This window comes from Crocuta crocuta, unplaced genomic scaffold, assembly GCF_008692635.1.
Source record: "Crocuta crocuta isolate KB4526 unplaced genomic scaffold, BGI_CrCroc_1.0 scaffold6, whole genome shotgun sequence".
Classification (NCBI taxonomy): Eukaryota; Metazoa; Chordata; class Mammalia; order Carnivora; family Hyaenidae; genus Crocuta; species Crocuta crocuta.
In genome coordinates, this window is record NW_027531917.1 from 1922416 (window position 1) to 1940805 (window position 18390).

General features: G+C 33.9%; 1 protein-coding gene across 4 annotated transcripts in view; it reads left to right on the top strand.

Annotated features, from left to right (window-relative positions):
* The window catches only part of SENP7 (SUMO specific peptidase 7), a 151778-nt gene that overhangs the window by 93255 nt on the left and 40133 nt on the right, over positions 1–18390 (top strand). For all 4 annotated transcript variants that reach the window (XM_077774893.1, XM_077774895.1, XM_077774896.1 and 1 more), the window contains 5 exons: positions 8115–8233; positions 9162–9343; positions 10413–10752; positions 11850–12007; positions 14573–14719. In XM_077774893.1, coding sequence (XP_077631019.1) covers positions 8115–8233; positions 9162–9343; positions 10413–10752; positions 11850–12007; positions 14573–14719 — 946 coding nt within the window. The remainder of the gene's footprint in view (positions 1–8114; positions 8234–9161; positions 9344–10412; positions 10753–11849; positions 12008–14572; positions 14720–18390) is intronic.

The following is an 18390-nucleotide window of genomic DNA, read 5'->3' on the forward strand; positions in this document are numbered from 1 at the left end:
GGTTTATCAACTTTGCTTATTCTTTCAAAGAAGTAGCTGTTAGTTTCATTGATATGTTCTATGGTTTTTTTGTTTCTATATTGTTTATCTCTGCTCTAATCTTTATTATATACCCTCTCCTGCTAACTTTAGGCTTTATTTGCTGTTCTTTTTCCTTAAACCTTTAGATGTAAGTTTAGATTGAGTATTTGGGAACTTTCTTGGTCTTGAGATAGACCTGACTTGCAATATACTTTCCTCTTAGGACTGCTTTTGTTACATCCTAAAGGGTTTGGACTGTTGTGTTTTCATTTTCATTTGCTTTCATGTATCTTTTTATTTCTTCTTTAATTTCTTGGTTAACCCATTCATTCTTTAGTAGAATGTTCTTTAATCTCCATGTATTTGAGAGTTTTACAAATTTTTTCTTGGGTAGATTTCAAGTTTCATAGTGTTGTGGTCTGAAAATATGCATGGTATATGATCTCAGTCTTTTTATACCTATTGAGGGCTGATTTGTGACCCAGTATGTGATCTGTTCTGGAGAATGTTCGATGTGCATTCAAGAAGAATGTGTATTCTAAAAAAAAAAAAAAAAAAAAAAAAGAGTGTGTATTCTACTGTTTGAGGGTGAAATGTTCTGATGATAGCTATTAAATCCAGTGAGTCCAGTGTGTCATTCAAAGCCATGTTTTCCTTGTGGATTTTCTGCTTAGACGATCTATCCATTGCTGTTAATGGGGTATTAAAGTCCCTTACTATTATTGTATTCTTATCAATTAATCTCTTCATTTTTCTGCTTAATTGTTTTATATATTTGGGTGCGTTCAAGTTGGAGGCATACTTACGATGGATAGACTTTTAATTATGATTTAGTGCCCTTCTTAATCTCTTGTTACAGACTTTGTTTTAAAATCTAGTTTGTCTGGTGTACGTATGGCTACTCTGGCTTTCTTTTGACATCTGTTAGCATGATGGATAGTTCTACGTCCCTTCACATTCAATCTACATGTGTCTTTAGGTCTAAAATGAGTTTCTTATAGGCAGCACATAGATGGTTCTTTTTTTTTTCTAATCCATTCTGATACCCCGTATCATTTAATTGGAGTGTTTAGTCTTTTTTACATTTCATTATTGAAAAATATGGATTTAGTGCCATTGTGTTAAGCTGTAGAGTTGTGTTTCTGGTTATGTTCTATGGTCGTTTGTAATCTTTGTTTCTTTGGTCTTCTTCTTCCCCTTCTTCTTCTTCCTCCTCTCCTCCTCTTCCTCCTCTTCTCCCTCTTTCTCCTCCTCCTCCTCTTCCTCTTCCTCCTCCTCCTCTTACTCCTCCTCTTCTTCTTCCTCCTCCACTCAGTCCTCCTTAAAATTTCTTACAGGGCTGGTTTAGAGACATGAACTCCTTTAGTATTTTTGTCAGGGAAACTCTTTATCTTTCCTTCTACTCTGAATGACAGCCTTGCTGGATAAAGAATTCTTGGCTGCGTTTTTTTTTTTTTTTTCTGTTCAGCACAGTGAATATTTCCTGCCATTCCCTTCTGGTCTCCAAATTTCAGTGGGCAGGTCTGCTGCTAATCTTATGTGTTTACCCTTTTGGTTAAGGAGGTGTTGTCCCTAGCTGCTTTCAGAATTCTCTCTTTGTCTTTGTATTTTGCAAGTTTCATTATGATACGTTGTGTTATTGACCTGTTTTTATTGATTTTGAGGGGAGTTTTCTGTGCCTTTTGGACTTGAATACCTGTTTTCCTCCCCAGATTAGGGATATTCTCAGCTATAATTTGTTCAAGTAAACCTTCTGCCCCTTTTTCTTACTCTCTTTCTGGGAGTCCTATGATATGGATATTATTTCATTTTATGGAATCACGAAGTTCTCTAAATCTCCCCTAGTGATCTAATAGTTTCCTTTCCTTCTTTTCAGCTTCATTATTTTCTATAATTTTGTCTTCTTTCTCATCTATTCTCCGCTTCTTCAATCCTTATTGTGACTATATCCAGAAGGCTTTGCATCTCAATTATAGCATATTTTATTTCAGCCTGACTAGTTCTTAGGTCTTTGATCTCCACAGGGAGGGTTTGTCTGGTGTGTTCTTTGCTTTTTTCAAGCCCAGCTAGTAATCTTATGACTGTTATTCTAAATTCTTGCTCAGATATATTGCTTAGATTTCTTTTGAGCAAGTACCTGGCTGTGATTTCTTCCTGTCCTTTCTTTTGGGGAGAATTTTTCCATCCTGTCCTTTTGGCTAAGTTTCTGTCCTTTGTGTGTTTTAAAATAAGCTTGTTATGCATTTTAAAAGCTTGAGAGTAATGCTGTATTAAAAAGGGGTTATACACTGGTGGGGGCCTGGCACTTCAGGAAGTGTTTCTGGTATATGGTGTATACATCCTGCTGCTCTTTCCCACTGGTCAGTCTTCTGCAGAGGTCCAACTTGCTTGTATTGGGAAGTGTTTGGACGTTTAACTAGGTGTGCTTTGATTTGTTTGCTAAAATAAGCCTAATGAAGCTGATTTGTTTGTTAAAAGCCTGGAAAAAAGGAAATTAATAAACAAACCCTGACCCCCCCCCAAAAAAAAAAAGGAAAAGGAAAGGCAACAAAAACAAACAGAGAATCGAAAACTTTAAGACTGGTTCCAAAGAAAAAGAATGGAAAAAAAAAGAAAAAAGAAAGAAGCCTGATCCAAAAAAAAAAAAAGAGGGGAAAAAAGAAAAAGGAGTTAAAAAAAAGAACAAGAAATGATGAGCCTGATTCCAATAGAAAAGAAACAATAAGAAGGACAAAAAAGAAAAAAGAGGTTTACCTTGCCCTATTTCCACCAGAACTGCAGGTGTCATTTTGAAGCACTTGATTTCAGTACACTTGGTGCATGTGGGGTGCTGGCTGTACTGGTCTTCTGCAGGAGAGGTCCCCTATGTTGGCTCAGAGTCACTCTTGTCCCTGTAAATAAGCAGTTTCTAGGCATAAGCAGTCTCTGCACTGACAGTCTCATGAATCACTAGATCATGGCCTGAGGTAAAACCAAGAGTTGGAGGCTTAACTGACTATTCCACTCAGGCACCCCAAAACTAGAAGTCCTAATGGACCTGGCACCACCTCCCTCCTCTGTAGCAGGGCTTCTCTACACCGTGTCTGAGGTCCTTTGTCTTTGGAAAATAGTCCCACGCCTTTGCAGTGCGTGGCATCTATGATGCAGCACCGCTAAAAGCAGCAAAGGTTATATTCCTTCTGGGTGCATCTCTGTCCCCTGCTAATGAAAGGCCTTTTGTTGGCAGCTACCAGGTCTTTTGTCCTAGGGGAGGCAATATACCCTGTTCCAAAAGTACTCCAGGAAGGGGAATGTTCTTTTCCCATTCACCTGGAGATCCCTACACCACATCATGCACTCTGGCTCCACCTCCCTCTTCCCCAGGAGCGCACGCCACGGTTCCATTCTGAAGAAAGTCTCTCACTTCCAAAATCTGAGTTTGACAGATTTTGCAAAAAATCTGTGACACTCAGTACATCTCGCTCCCCAGTCCATGTTCCAGAGAGGTTTTCCTCTTGTGCAAAGCAGATGCCATGCTTTCCCAAACCCTCTCACTTTTTCTCTTTGTCTCTTCATGGAAAGGGTTCCTTCCCCCTCATCGCACCACCATTTTTCTCTTCCCCAATTTACTTCTACACACTTTGCACCTGCTACTCTGTCTTCCTCCAACCACGGAGATCCTTCTGTCATTACACAGATTGATTTCCAGGGTGTTCCGCTTGATCTGACCTCAATACAGCTGTGTTGGAGGGACAAGAAAAGCCCAGGCTCCCTCTACTTCTCCACCATCTTAACTACTAATTTATTTTTAATTTTTTGAGGAACCTATACTATTTTCCACAGTAGTACACCAATTTACATTCTCATCAAAATTGCCCAGGGGTTCCTTTTTCCCTACATTCTAGCAAGATGTGTTATCACATTTTTTTTTGTATTTTATGATAATCGTTCTGACAGGTGTGAGGTGCTATTTCATTGAGATTTTTTATTAATTTGCATTTCCCTACAATTAATGATGTTGCATTCCTTTTCATGTACCAGTTGGCCATGTGTATGTCTTCTTTGGAAAAATGTTCATTTCCTCTGCCCATTTTTTAACAGAATGTTTTCTATTGTATGAATTCTTTATATATTTTAGATATTAACCCCATAATAGATACATGGTTTGCAAATATTTCTCCCATTCCACGTATTGCTTTTTCATTTTGTTGATGGTTTTATTTGGTTTGCAGAAGCTTTTTAGTTTGATGTAGTCCCACTTGTTCATTTTGCTTTTGTGGCCTTTGTTTTGCATTAATTTAAAAAAATCATTGCCAAGACTGATGTCAACAAGCTTATCCCTATGTTTTCTTCTAGAATGTACATGGTTTTAGGTCTTACATTTAAGGTTTTAATTCATTTTGATTTGCCTTTTTTGTATGGTACAAGACAGGGGTCCAGTTTTATCCTTTTGCAAGTGGCTGTCCTGTTTTCCCAACACTATTTGTTGAAGAGACTCTCCTTTCTCTCTTGTATATTCTTGTCTCCTTTGCCATAAATTAATTGATCACATATGTGTGGATTTATTTCTGGCTCTTGATCCTATTCCTTTGACCTGTGTGTCTGCTTTTGATTAACATACCTTTGTAATATAGTTTAAAATCAGGAAGTGTGATGATTTCAGCGTTCTTGTCCTTTCTCAAGATTGCTTTGGCTATTTCGGGTCTTTGGTGATTATATTCAAATTTTAAGATTATTTTATTTCTATGAAAAAGGACATTGGAATGTTGGTAGGGATTGCATTGGCTCTTGAGGTTGCTTTGTGTATGGTGGACATTTTAAAACTCTTAATTCTTCCCATGAATGAGTATGGAATGACTTTCAGTTTGTTTCTGTCATCTCATTTTTGTTTGTTTGTTTTTCATTAGTGCCTTAAGGTTTTGGTGTATAGGTCTTTTTTCCCTTGGTTATATTTTTCTTGGGTATTTTATTCTTTTTAATACAATTGTAAATGAGATTGTTTGCTTAATTTCCCTTCTTGCTAGTTCACTGTTTATAGAAAACAACTGATTTTTGTGTATTGATTTTGTATATTTCAACTTTACTGATTTTTTTTTATTCTAACAGTTTTTTGGTGTTTTTTTTAGGAGGGGAAAGTTCTGTATATAAAATCATATCATCTGCAAATAATGGCAGTTAATACTTTTGAATGCCTTTTCTTTCTTTTTTTTTTTTTTTTTTTTTTGGGGTTGGGGGTGGGGAGAGCATNGCGAAAGTCGGACGCTTAACTGACTAAGCCACTCAGGCGCCCCTGAATGCCTTTTATTTCTTTTTCCTACCCAATTGCTCTGCTTAGGATTCTTAGTACTGTATTGAATAAGAGTGGCGAGAACGAGCACCCTTGTCCTGTTCCTCATCTTAGAGGAAAAACTTTTAATCCTCTACTATTGATTATGATATTAGCTGTAGGTTGGTTGTATAGACCTTTATTATATTGACTTATATTCCTTCTGTACTCAGTTTGGTGAGAATTTTATCATAAAAGGATATTGAATTTTGTCAGGTGCATTTTCTGCATATATAAAGTGATCAGATCATTTAAATGTTTCAACCTGTTAATGTGTTGTCCCACATTGATTTGTGGATTTTGAATCATCCTTGCATCCCTGGAATGATTCCCACTTGATCATGGTGTATGATCCTTTTAATGTATTACTGATTGGTTTTCTAATATTTTGTTGAGAATGTTTGCATCTATATGCATCCGTGATATTGGTATATAGTTTTCTTTTCTTGTAGTGTCCTTATCTGGCTTTGGTGTGAGAGTGGTGATGGCCCAGTAAAATGATTTTAGTATTCCTTCTTCAGTTTTTGGAAGATTTTGAAATAGATTGGGATTGGTTCTTTGTTTGTAGAATTACCATGGAAACTATTTAGTCCTGGGCTTTTTTGTGTTGCATGGTTTTTGATTATTAATGTTTATTTATTTTTTGAGAGAGAGAGAGATAGAGCACAAGTAGGGGCAGAGACATAGGGAGACACAGAATCCAAAGCAGACTTCAGTCTATGAGCCGTCAGGACAGAGTCCAACACAGGGCTCGAACTCATGAACTGTGAGATCATGACCTGAACAGAAGTTGGATGCTTAACCGACTGAGCCACCCAGGTGCTCTGGGAGGTTTTTGATTATTACTTCTATCTCCTTACTCTTTATCAAACCATTCAGATTTTTCTTTTCTTCATGATTCAGTCTTGGTAGTTTAGATGTTTCCAGTTATCCGTTTCATTTAGGTTATCCAACTTGTTGGCATATGATTATTCATAGTAGTCTCTTGATGATCCTATGTATTTGTGTGGTATAAATTTTAATGTTTCCTATTTTGTGTCTGTATTTATTTAAAGTTTTCTTTTTCTAGTTTGTTTAGCAAAAGTTTTGACAATTTTGTTTATCTTTTCAAAACACTAGCTCTTACTTGTGTTGATCTTTTCTATTGTTTTTCTGGTTTTCATTATTTCTGTTCTGATCTTTGTTATTTCCTTCTTTCTGCCAACTTTGAGCTTAGTTCTTCCTTTTGTTTTTTTAAGATGTAAGGTTTATTGTATTTCTTGTTTCTTAATGTAGATATTTATTATTATAAACTTCCCTCTTAGAACCGTTTTTGCAGCATTCACTAAGTTTTGATATGTTGTGCTTAAATTTTTAATAGCTTCAAGATATTTTTGATCTCCTTTTTGATTTATTCTTTTTTTAAAATGTTTATTTATTTTTGAGAGAAAGAGAGATAGAAAGCGAGCAGGGGAGGGGCAGAGAGAGAGGGAGACAGAATCCCAAGGAGACTTCATGCTGTCAGTGCAGAGCCTGACACAGGGCTTGAACTCATGAACTGTGAGGTCATGACCTGACTCAAAACCAAGAGTTAGATGCTTAACTGATTGAGCCACCAAGGTGTGGTTTGATTTCTTCTTTGACAAATTGTTTGTTCAGGAACTTATTGGTTAATCTTCCTATATTTATGAATATTCTAGCTTTCCTCCTGTTAATATTTTTCATTTTAATACTATTGTGGTTAAAGATACTTGGTATACTTAAATTTTCTTAAATTACTACAGCTGTTTTTGTGGTCTGTTATATGATTTGTGGTTGTCATATGATTATGAATATTCTGTATGCACTTGAGAACTGTGTATTCTGATGCTATTGGAGGCATGTTCTATAAATGCATGTTAGGTCAATTTAGTTTGATGTATGCTTTTAGTCCAGTGTTTTCTTTTTGATTGTTTTGTCTGGATGATTTATCCATTGCTGAAAGTAGGGTGTTGAAGTTCCTTACTACTATCATATTAAGTTTTCATTAATGGTGATGTTATGCTTGTGCCTCCAAAAATGTTTTTCGCACAACCTAATATTTTATATATTTAACCTAGTACCCTATATTTTAAATTATTCATTCTATAGGTAAAATTTGTTACCACAGTCCAAACTTAATTTTATACCTAACTGTTGATATATGAACCATGCTTGGAACATATTAATAATTGCCTTTGGGTTATTTTTATTATTTTTTTTAAAGTTTATTTATTTTGAGACAGCATGCATGCATGTGTGTGAGTGGGGGAGGGGCGGAGAGAGAGGGGGGTTGGAGGCAAAGGATCCAAAGCAAGATCTGTGCTGTCATTGTGGAGCTCAATCCCATGAACTGTGAGATCATGACCTGAGCTGATATCAAGAGTTAGACGCTTAACTGACTGAGCCACACAGGCTCCTCTGGGTTGTTATTTTTTGATTACATATAAATGCACTTATCATGTACTTCTGTCCATGGGATTTTTACTTTTTAAACTTCTTTGATGTATTTAAGTACTCATATTATTCTTTTTTCATTTTGCATGTGCCCATTTCTTTGGTGTTCGTATGTTTCTTTCCCCCAAAGAAATAGGGAAAATTTAAAGGTAGAGTAGGGATGAGAACTTACTTCTCAAATATTATTTCAGTATTCTCTATTCTGTTGAGATTATATACTATGCTGTATGGGACTGTATTTTTAACTAACTGGATTTTTATCCTGAATATATATCAATTGACTTCTTAATTCATTTTGACGTAGAAGAATTGAGTATAATATTTTCTCTTGCAGGGTTTCACAACCAAGTAAGACAGTAGATAATAATTATGCAAAGCAGGCTTTACACACTAAAGAAAAGCAAAGAGATGATGATGGCATTTCTCTTGTAGTGTCTGATGCTCAACCTAAAGGTTTGTGAAGTCTAGAAAATTATTGTCATTTGAATTTATGTCTTTTGCATTTATAATAATTTTTAAGTAGTTAACTTTCACTTAATCTTACATTTAAAAGATCTGTGAAAGTAAAGGGAGATTATTTAGTAACACAAAGAAAATTGCTAAATTTACTATTTGTGCACTATAGTATTCATTTCTTGATTTATTTGCTAAGTCTATAAGTTACATTTGAATATCATTTCTTTTTTGTTGTTGGGGCTGGGCATACAGCTATACAATTATAATGTTAGTTTAGCTATTTGTAAGTATTGTTTCCATGGATATGTTTGGTGATAATTGATATTACAGCTAATTTGATTATTATTCTTGGCTTCCCACTGTCTGTCCTCCTATGGCATATTCTTTATTCATTAGAATTTCTCTCAACTCTAGGAAGATGCCATTACAAGCCACTTTTAGCAAAGCTAAAGGTAAATACATCCCAGACTCCTGAACATTCTTTTTAGGCCTCCTTGCATGTAGGGTTAATTAATTGATTTTTCTTCTTTTTGTCTTCCTTTTAAGAAGACAAACCAGTTTAAGATAGGAATTTTGCAAATTTTATTAACATCCCTTCCCCCTGTTCTTTTTGTATTTCAGTCAAATGTAATTACAGCAAAAGGAAAAACATAGTTTGATTGGTTTGCTTTGGTTACTAAAGAATACTCCCTTTTTATGTTTTCCTCATTCATTATTGTACAATGAACATTTACTTTGTCTATGCAGCTTAAAATAGAGTATTTCTTTCTATTCATCCATGTCTGTGTGATAATTTAACCGTGAGCTTCGTTTTAAATTAGTTTTAAAAGTTGTACAGCAATTTTGATGATGCTTATTTGAGCTCTTCTAAAAGGGATTCGTTCTGTACTTTTTGGCCATATTTATGTCTCTTTTGTTTTTTAAGACCTCAGTAGTGGAAGTAGAGGTTGTGATCATCTTGAAGAGGGGATCAAAAATAAGGATGATACATTTTCTGATTCAAAAATGGAACCCACTCTGACTTCCAGGAAGAGAAAGAAAAGGCTTAGAAGTAATTTACCTGATTCTCATAATTCTGCTTTTTTGTTTGAGTCAACAGAACAGATAGTAAGTAGAGGTATTTAGATGTCATGTAAAATAACTTATGCTATGATAAAAATGAATTGACTATAGCCAAATATTGTTCTTCTAGCTTTCTGCTTTGGTCAAATTTCCTTCTTTTTTTTTTTTGCCAGTTTTTTGATTCTTTGTTTGAGTTTTAAAAAATAATTTAAATGAAACTTTTTTCAGTAATACTCTATTGGAACAAATTTCAAATATTATGAACAAGTAAAAAAGTTAAAAATGTTCCTTCTGTGATACCACTCCTTACTTAGTAGTTTGGTTTATATTCATCAGACGTGTTTTATTTTCTCTTACTTTAACAAATACTCTTAATACTCTATCCATACTTTCCTGTCAATTGCTTTTTTGTATGCTGTGTAAAAGTACTACCAGATTTCTTTTATCGTTAGTAATTTACTTACCAACTTCTTTAAGCCTTTCTCTACCTAGATTTTAGGGAGTTTGTTATAAGTAAAAAATTACAATACTTCATGCACACATTACCTATTTTCAAAACTTAGTATACAGTTAAAAGTATAAGACAATAATTTTTTTACTCCTTTGATTCACAAGGCCTTTCAGGACTTTTCAGGATCTTTGAGTTATAAACATGATTTAGATTTAAACAGTAATAGAGACGTGAAGGCAGTGATTGATTTAATAGTTTTTCATACTGTCATTCTAAGTTTTAATTTTTTGCTTTTTATGGAAGTCACATGGCCTCATAACTATTGTAAAATAAAATTGTAAGAAAAAATTCCTCTTATTCTGAGGCTGACTTAGGTTGTGGTAGACCGTCTAAACCACTTTTAAATATGTATGGGAATTTCCAAATTCCGGGCCTTTTAAAAAAATATTTAGGTATTTGATTGGACAGACCAAATTCTATATCTTTTTACTTGGGAGACCCTGGCAAGAGTAATATAGTCTAATTGTGTAGTTTTCTGTCCCTGTAGTTACAGAAATGATGTAATATTTTTATATTTATATTCTTTAGGAATTTAAACTTTGAAAAATTCTTTAGCCAAATTTGAAAAATACTAATTTTCTGTATGCATTTATTTATGTTCAGATAAAACAAGAAAAGGACTCCACACTATCTGCTGAATTTAAAAAGTCAAGTGAAAACTATCATCAAGACTCAAAAGTATTTGAAGAAATTACACCTGAACCTATAGAAAACGATTTTGCTAAACTATCCTCACTTGATAGTCAGGAGTTGGCTTTGAGTGCTCCTCCCAAAAGTACCTCTGACTCTACAACCACTGAAACTTTTGAGAGCTCTATTTGCACTGGTATCATGGGTAATTCTGCCCTGGTTGAGAAGAATGAGAGTGAGTTGAATGTAACAGAAAAGCCTGCTTTAAGTGAACACAGTGAAGGGAACCAGTCTTTGATATCATTTGAACCAAGTAAGTACCAGTAGGATTATAAGATCCTTTCATTTTCTCTGCTTTAGTTCGTTGTTCTGTTTCTCCTCTCAAACAAATTTTGCTGAGGCAATAAGCTGTTTATAATTAATATGGAATGTTAATTATATATGGAATGTTAATGTTGGAATATATTAACTTGAGAAAAAAAACGACCTGGAGTTTTTGGACTCTGTCCATGATTTTATAGTATTAATTTAGGTAAAGAGTGGATTACTTGGAAGCAGAAATATTTTTTTTCTTAGAATTGTGAACTGTCATTCATCTCCTCAGTAGTTTTTAGTTTTTATTTTACTTTTTAAAGTTTATTTATTTTATTTTGGTGGAGAGACTGTGTGTGCATGTGTGTGAGATAGAATGAATAAGCAGGGGAGGAGGGGTAGAAAGAGAGGGAGAGAGAGAATCCCAAGTGGGCTTGGTGCTTTGAGTGCAGCTCTGAAACCATGACCATAAACTGAGCTGAAATCAAGAGTCAGGTGCTTAACTGACTGAGCCACCCCAGACATCCCAACTAAGTAGTTTTTAAAAGGATTCTGGAAGGACCATTATTACTGACATTTTTGTTGGTAAAGCTGAATTGTAGAGTTTAAGTGCTATATAATTATTGTCATTAATTTTGATTTAATTTATTTGCAAGTTTTTGACATACTCACATGGTACAAAAAAAGGCTTTAAAGGATATACAGTGAATAGTCTCCCACATCTTCTCTTAGCCATTCATTGCTTCCTCCTGGAAGAAACTAAATGTAACCGGAGTTACAGAACAGTTTAGAGTGATGACATAATACATTTTTGTTATTCTAACTAGAACTTGTTCCTAAGTTCTCCTCATGGCTTTATCCATTTTTAAATGTCTTGAGCCTCCAGAAGTTGAGATTGTAGGTAACTGCTAAATAATAGCACTGGTTTGGAATATTACATATAAATCAGGAAACAAATGACAGTCCAGTTTCTAAGTTGAACAAAGTTAGATGGTTAAATTTTAATGGGATTATTAAGGATATATTGCTTGAATTGGAAAGTTTTCTGTTTGATGTGTGATTATTGTGATACATTTAAAAATGATTTTTCCTTTTTAGTTGTTGTTTCCAGTGATGAAGAAGGACCTGTTGAACATAAAAGTTCAGAAATTCTTAAATTACAACCTAAGCAGGACCATGTCATCACTAATGAAAATGAGAGTACTTCTGAATCAGCTTTGTCAGAACTACCATTGATTACATGTGAATCTGTACAGGTAATTTATTTCTGCTTTCTCATAGATTAACAGTGAAATATACACTATTGGCTAATGATTGTTTCTTTCATCAAGCAGAATATTATTATAAAATTACAGATTTTCTTAGTTTGAATTTTGAGATAGTTTTCATATTAGTTTGAAGGAAATGTGTACTTGTCCTTATTTTGAAGGGAAGGAATTATTTTTTTCAGTCTAAATATTCTATGACTTGAATAATTTTTTTCTTTTAAAAGATTCTAATTGGACATTTAACCACTTTATCAAAATTTCTTAGAATTAAACAGTTGCCAATATTAATCTGTCTGATCTTTCAGTACTGCGGCTAGTTGGAATTATTTTTTTTCCTCACATTCTCGTAAGGCAGCATCATCTAGAGGAATGAACATGGTTTCTGGAGATAACAGACCTGGGTTCAAATCCTGGCTCTGTCATTTGGGCAAGTCACTTAACTTCTTTAAGCCTGAGTTTCCTCATATGTTACATGAGGATAATAATACCTACCTCACAAGATTATTTTGAGTATTAAGTGAAGTAGCATAGGAAAGCATTTAGAAGAGTGTCACAAACGCATCAGAGTGTCACAAACATATGAATGTGGTAGGTTCTTTGTCTTTTTCTTCTTACTAAAAATAATATATGGAAGTGTCTTGGTTTAATGTCAGCCAGTTGTGTTTTGACATAGTACTACAAGAGTGTAGCTATAAAGTGAGGTTCAAATAATTTATTTTCAGTATTCATTCTTATCTGCCTCTTATTGTCCTATTTTAAAGAAATGATTATCAGTGCAGATAATCATTTGACTGTGGTAATCATAATCATTAATCATAATCATAATCATAATAATTATGGTAAACTGAAGTTGGTTTGTTTTTTGATAATGTCCGAGGCTGTTATCCTCTAAGGTGTGATGAAGAATTAGGTCAGTTCTATAAAGAAGTCTGGTGGTCTGATTATTGTTTCACTGGTGTTTCTATGGCATTTGGTACTCTCTACAGAATCACCTTAGCAGCTGTATTTGGAAGTTTTGTTGAAATGTAACTGTTTTTGCTTGATTGGGCAAGTAGCCTACTTAATGGTTTAGTTGTATTTGTAATGAAAACCAAGTCGTTACTGACAATGAGTTCACATTTCTAAATGAATTATAGTTTCCTTAGCATATATAACTTGATAATACAGTGTGAAATGATAGTATCAGAAAGTAACTTTTTTTTTGTAGAACTGACTGAATATGATCACAGCTAAGCAGTAAATAATGTGAAGACCTACTGAGATCTATAGGGCAGCATACCTTAACATCTCCACACCTTCCTTTGGTTTTGGTTTTAAATGAAGTTATGAGACACATGGGTTGGCTGTTTTTAGGAGGCAGTTAGTCTTTGCAAAATTTGAGACCCCAATAAGAAATTTTTTTTATCCCATCTTCTCATTTTATTTCTTAAAACACACACATACTTACAAACAGTTGGTTGTCTGACTGATTAGAAGCATTTATAGTTGATTTGGTACCTGTTCTTTAAGGGATAAGAATAACTGGAGTAAGCAATAAAAGATGAGAATGACAAAGATTTTTTATTAAGCAGATAAATGCCTTTGTGAGCTGAGTGAAGAATAAGGAGTACTACATATGTTTCAGATGAAGAATAATCACATTTCTTAGAGGTAGGAGGAGAGTGAGTACACATGCATAGTTGCTCTGGTTCTAATTTATTTGGTTGTTAGTGATATCAGGGTTAAAGAGGTTGTATCAAGGTTAGGCACATATGGAGTTGAAAAGTTGTTTGAAAGCAGTTTAAAATTCAGAAGAGATTGTGGGAAACAGTTGGTGCTGATACTTCCTGGTATGTAGCTGTTTGAGTGGAAGTGCTATGAATTTTGAAGTTTTAGGCAACTGGTTGGCTATTTTCAGACATGGAAGGAGTAAAGCATATAGATTTGATATAACAGGTGGTTCTTAGGCACTTACATCACTTCAAGTGCATTGCCTTAGAACATCATCTTGGTTTGTGAAGCAGTTTTAGATGGTCGAAATAACTCTTGCCTTGGAGATAGAAACCTGGGTTTGCTTCATCCTAACTTCATGACTTTGGATAAGTAACTTAACCAATCCTAACATTTATTAGTTTTATGTATGAAACGGAAAAAAATGCCACAAAACCCCAAACTACCTAAAGGGTGGTTATGGTGATTAAACAAGATAATATATTAGAAACTAAAATACTATGTAAATCTTAATTTACTTCTCTTGAGCTAAAAATGAATAAAGCATCTTAGGGAATACTGAATTTACAATCATAGCTTTGATGCAGAGGAAGATATATTTCTGGAACTTAGGTCTGTGGAGTTAATATAATATTCAACTATTAAAAGAGTAATATTCTCACAGTAAATCATATACTTTTTAACAAAAAAAATCTAGATAAGTATTTCTTCAGAGTAAGAATAGTACAAAATCTTTCACAAATTCATTAATAGTAATTTAAAGAAGTATTTGACTTTGAAAATCATTGTCACATATGTGTAATACTTAGGGTTATATGCATTTTATAATTTATTCCTTGTTAGGCTTCAACTGAATTATGTCCATATAATCCTGTCATGGAAAACATTTCCTGTATTTTGCCTAGTAATGAGATGGATCTACAACTGGATTTTATATTTACTTCTGTTTATATTGGTAAAATAAAAGGAGCTTCTAAAGGTTGCGTTACAGTAAGTATATTTAATTTGTTTTTGTTTTGGATTTTGGACAAAGCATTTACATATTGTCTTTTTTTTACTACAAATGAAAATAGAATTGAATTTGGTTTTGTATGGGACATTCGAATAATAATTATACCTACTTTGAGACATGTCTTTAATTGGGGGAAATCCTAAACTCATAAAGGAATATCTTAAAATTACATCTTTGATCTAATGGAGATCTAATTCTAGTGGAGATTGTACAGGAAAAAAGATGATACATAGCACTGATATTCATTGCTCTCTTAAACTTATTTGGTGGTAAAGTAAATTTTTACTCAAGGTATAGTTGAGAGCGAAAAGAAGAAATCTTGTTTTCCTGGCTTAAATTGTAAACTGAGTTCTTCAAATTCCTAAATTTATTTAAAGATCTCCAGGAATAGTTCCTATTCTATCTTTCATTTTTTTCCCCAGTAGTCTGTCTCACATATTATATATGAAACGTACACTAGATTTTACTCCATTCTCTATATTCTCTCTCTATTTCTGCCTATTAATATTTTACCATCTTTTAAGGTTTATCTGAAATATTTCCTCTTCCAGGAAACCTGATTTCTTCCTTCTAACCAGAAGTAACTTCTCTCTTTACTATGTACTTATAACACTTTTTACATTTGTTGTAAGATTTATTCTTTGGGTTCATAATTGTTCACATTTTTGCCTAAACCTCTCAGTTTTAGCCTTTAAACATCTTGTGGTGAAGAGACATGCTTTTATTTGCTTTTACACCTTCCATAAATGGTTAACACCTAAATAGGCCCTTAAAGTGTTGGTTGAATTGTGCTGAACATGTCAGATTATAACTGAGGTATTCTCCCAAAAGTTTTATTAATATTTACTGTGTTAGGGATAGGGCAGGTAATATTAAAATGGTAAGACATGGTTTCTGTTTTCATAGAACTTGTAGTCTAATGGAAGAGACAGACATATAAATAGATATTTTGTACAATAGAAATAAGTACAAGAAGGGTACATATGGGAATACCTGTCTGGAAGAATCAGAGGAGACTTCACAGAGAAGACAGCATATGATTTAAGATGTAAAGTAAATGTTTACTTGGTGACCATGCAGGAGGCAGACCTAATTTCATGTATAAATCCAGCAAATTCTAGGATCTACAAATATTGATAACATGTGATATAATTAAAATTGCTTTGGATGAAAACACAATAACAGTTTTGTTTAAAATTAATATTCCCTAAACAGCAGTTTTTAGATATTAATGATTTTGGCATGTGTGGGGTGATATTACAATTTTGTCCTTTAAGGAATTTCATGCACTTTTTACAGTCTTCATTCCCCTTACCCCCATTTTACTTTTTGATTTAAAATTCAGTTTAATCATCTTTTTTTCTGTGAGTTCTTTGTGATGGTAAAAAATTGGATAATATAAATGTATGACAACAATTGATTAGTCAGGGGAGGAAAATCCAACATAAATATCCAGCAATGAATTGTCATCAATTAATATGTTAATAGTGTATTACAGTTAGGTGGGCTTGTTATGGGCAAAAAAGAAGACCAAACAAAAAATAACAATTGAGGGGCACCTGAGTGGCTCAGTTTGTTAAGCATTGGATTTCGGCTCAGGTAATGATCTCACAGTTCTTGAGTTTGAGCCCCATGGAGGGCTCTGTGCTGACAACTTGGAGCCTGGAGTCTACTTTGGAATCTGTGATTCCCTCTCTCTCTGCCCTCCCCTGCTCATGCTGTCTCTCTTTGTCTCTCAAAAAATAAATAAACGTTAAAAAAAAACAAGACAACACTTGAATAAAGAAACAGTTTAAAGAATGCCTATAATCTTGCTTGTCCAGAGACATCTGCCATTACCTGTAGTGTACGTAGCATTCTATATTCTTCATTAGATACATATATATGTTTAATTCAAAAGCATGTTATGTATATACTGTTTCATAACTTGTCATTATTATATGAAGTTAGTTCATGTACCTGCTTTGGGGTATTTGGGTTGTTTTTAATTCCTGACTGTTGGGACATTTTGGTTGTCCCAGTATTTATTATTAGTAGTAGGGGAGTGCAGATTTTTAATAAATATAATAAAGTAGGTTTTAAAAATGTGTTTCATGTTTGTTGGAACATTTGTTATAACTGAAATGAAAACTTAAATGTTTAAAGTAATTTAGTAAACTAAAACAAATATATGCAGGTAAAATATATGTATATGAAGAAATACTGAGAAGAATTCTACAAAAATTAAAAACAGTTATGTTACCAAGGAGAGAGCATAAGCAATTTTTAAAATTAAAAATAGTGAAAAAGGGAAAAGTCTTAAAACTTTCAAGGATTTGGGGCACCTGGGTTGGTTAAGTGTTTGACATCAGCTCAGGTCACAATCTCATGGTTTGTGAGTTCACGCCCCACATCTGCACTGTCAGTGCAGAGCCTGCCTGGGATTCTCCCTCTCTCTCCCTCTTTCTGTGCCTCCTTCACTTGTAAGCATGAGCTCGCTCTCTTTCTCAAAATAAATAAGTTAAAAAAAAAAGACTTTCAGGATTCAAAAGGCTTTATTTATGTATTTATTATTTTTAATGTGTATTTATTTTTGAGGGGGAGGGCACTGACAGCACAGAGCCCCATGCAGGGCTTGAACTCTCACACACTGAGATCACGACCTGAGCCGTAGTTGGACACTTAACCGACTGAGCCACCCAGACGTTCCTCAAAAGACTTTGTATTCTCTTTTCAGACACTGTTCATAATGCTCTGCAACTTAGAAATTAAAGAACTTTTTGGTGGGGAGTAAATAAGAATTAAATTCAGTCATTTTCCAGACATTTAGTGAGTATCTATTAATGTGTTGTTATGGATTAACTGGAGATACTGTTCTCACTCTCATGATAGTTACATTTTAACTAAGCTAGAAAAATACCTAGAGTGGGAAACTATTTACTTAAATTAGAGCCCATTTTCTTAGCGTTGGACATTTCAGTTACTATTATTATTTTTTTAAAGTAGAGCATGCTGCCTTGGACATGAACATTTCATTTTTTATTTCTCAATTTTGTTGATAGTGAGACAAATGCTTATTAAGTACACATTGTGTTCAGAGAACTATACTGGCTATTGTAGGAAGGTACAAAATAGATATGGTATGATTTCAGAGAACTGAGGTTACCTTACTCTTACAAAAACATCTATCTTATTTTCCCAACTGGGGATTAAGTTTTTGCTGGGAATAGAGCTTTGCTTTTGGGAGAGGTTACATGTTGGCTTAGTCAGCATACAGAGGTGTAAATGATTATCAGATCCTTGCCACACTGAAAGATTTGGTAGGACAAGAATACTTACTGTGGAAGAACGAGGAAGAATGACAAAGTAAAGGAAGATACACAGATACACTACCTTTAGTTCATAATTCTGTAGTAATGTCTATAAAATCCCCAAAGCAAACATTCCTTATATTCATTTTCTGTAACTAGTTATTTACATTTGCTGAGATATATTTTATGAGATTAAAGACCCAGTGAAATATGTCAGAATTTGGCAAGGGAAAATATATGCCAAATATATATAGCAGTTGTGTGTAAGTGACAGAATAATAAGATGTATTTGACTAAATTATACTAGATAATATATTTACTCAGATGCTGTGTCTAATGATAATAGCTCCTTTTGATTA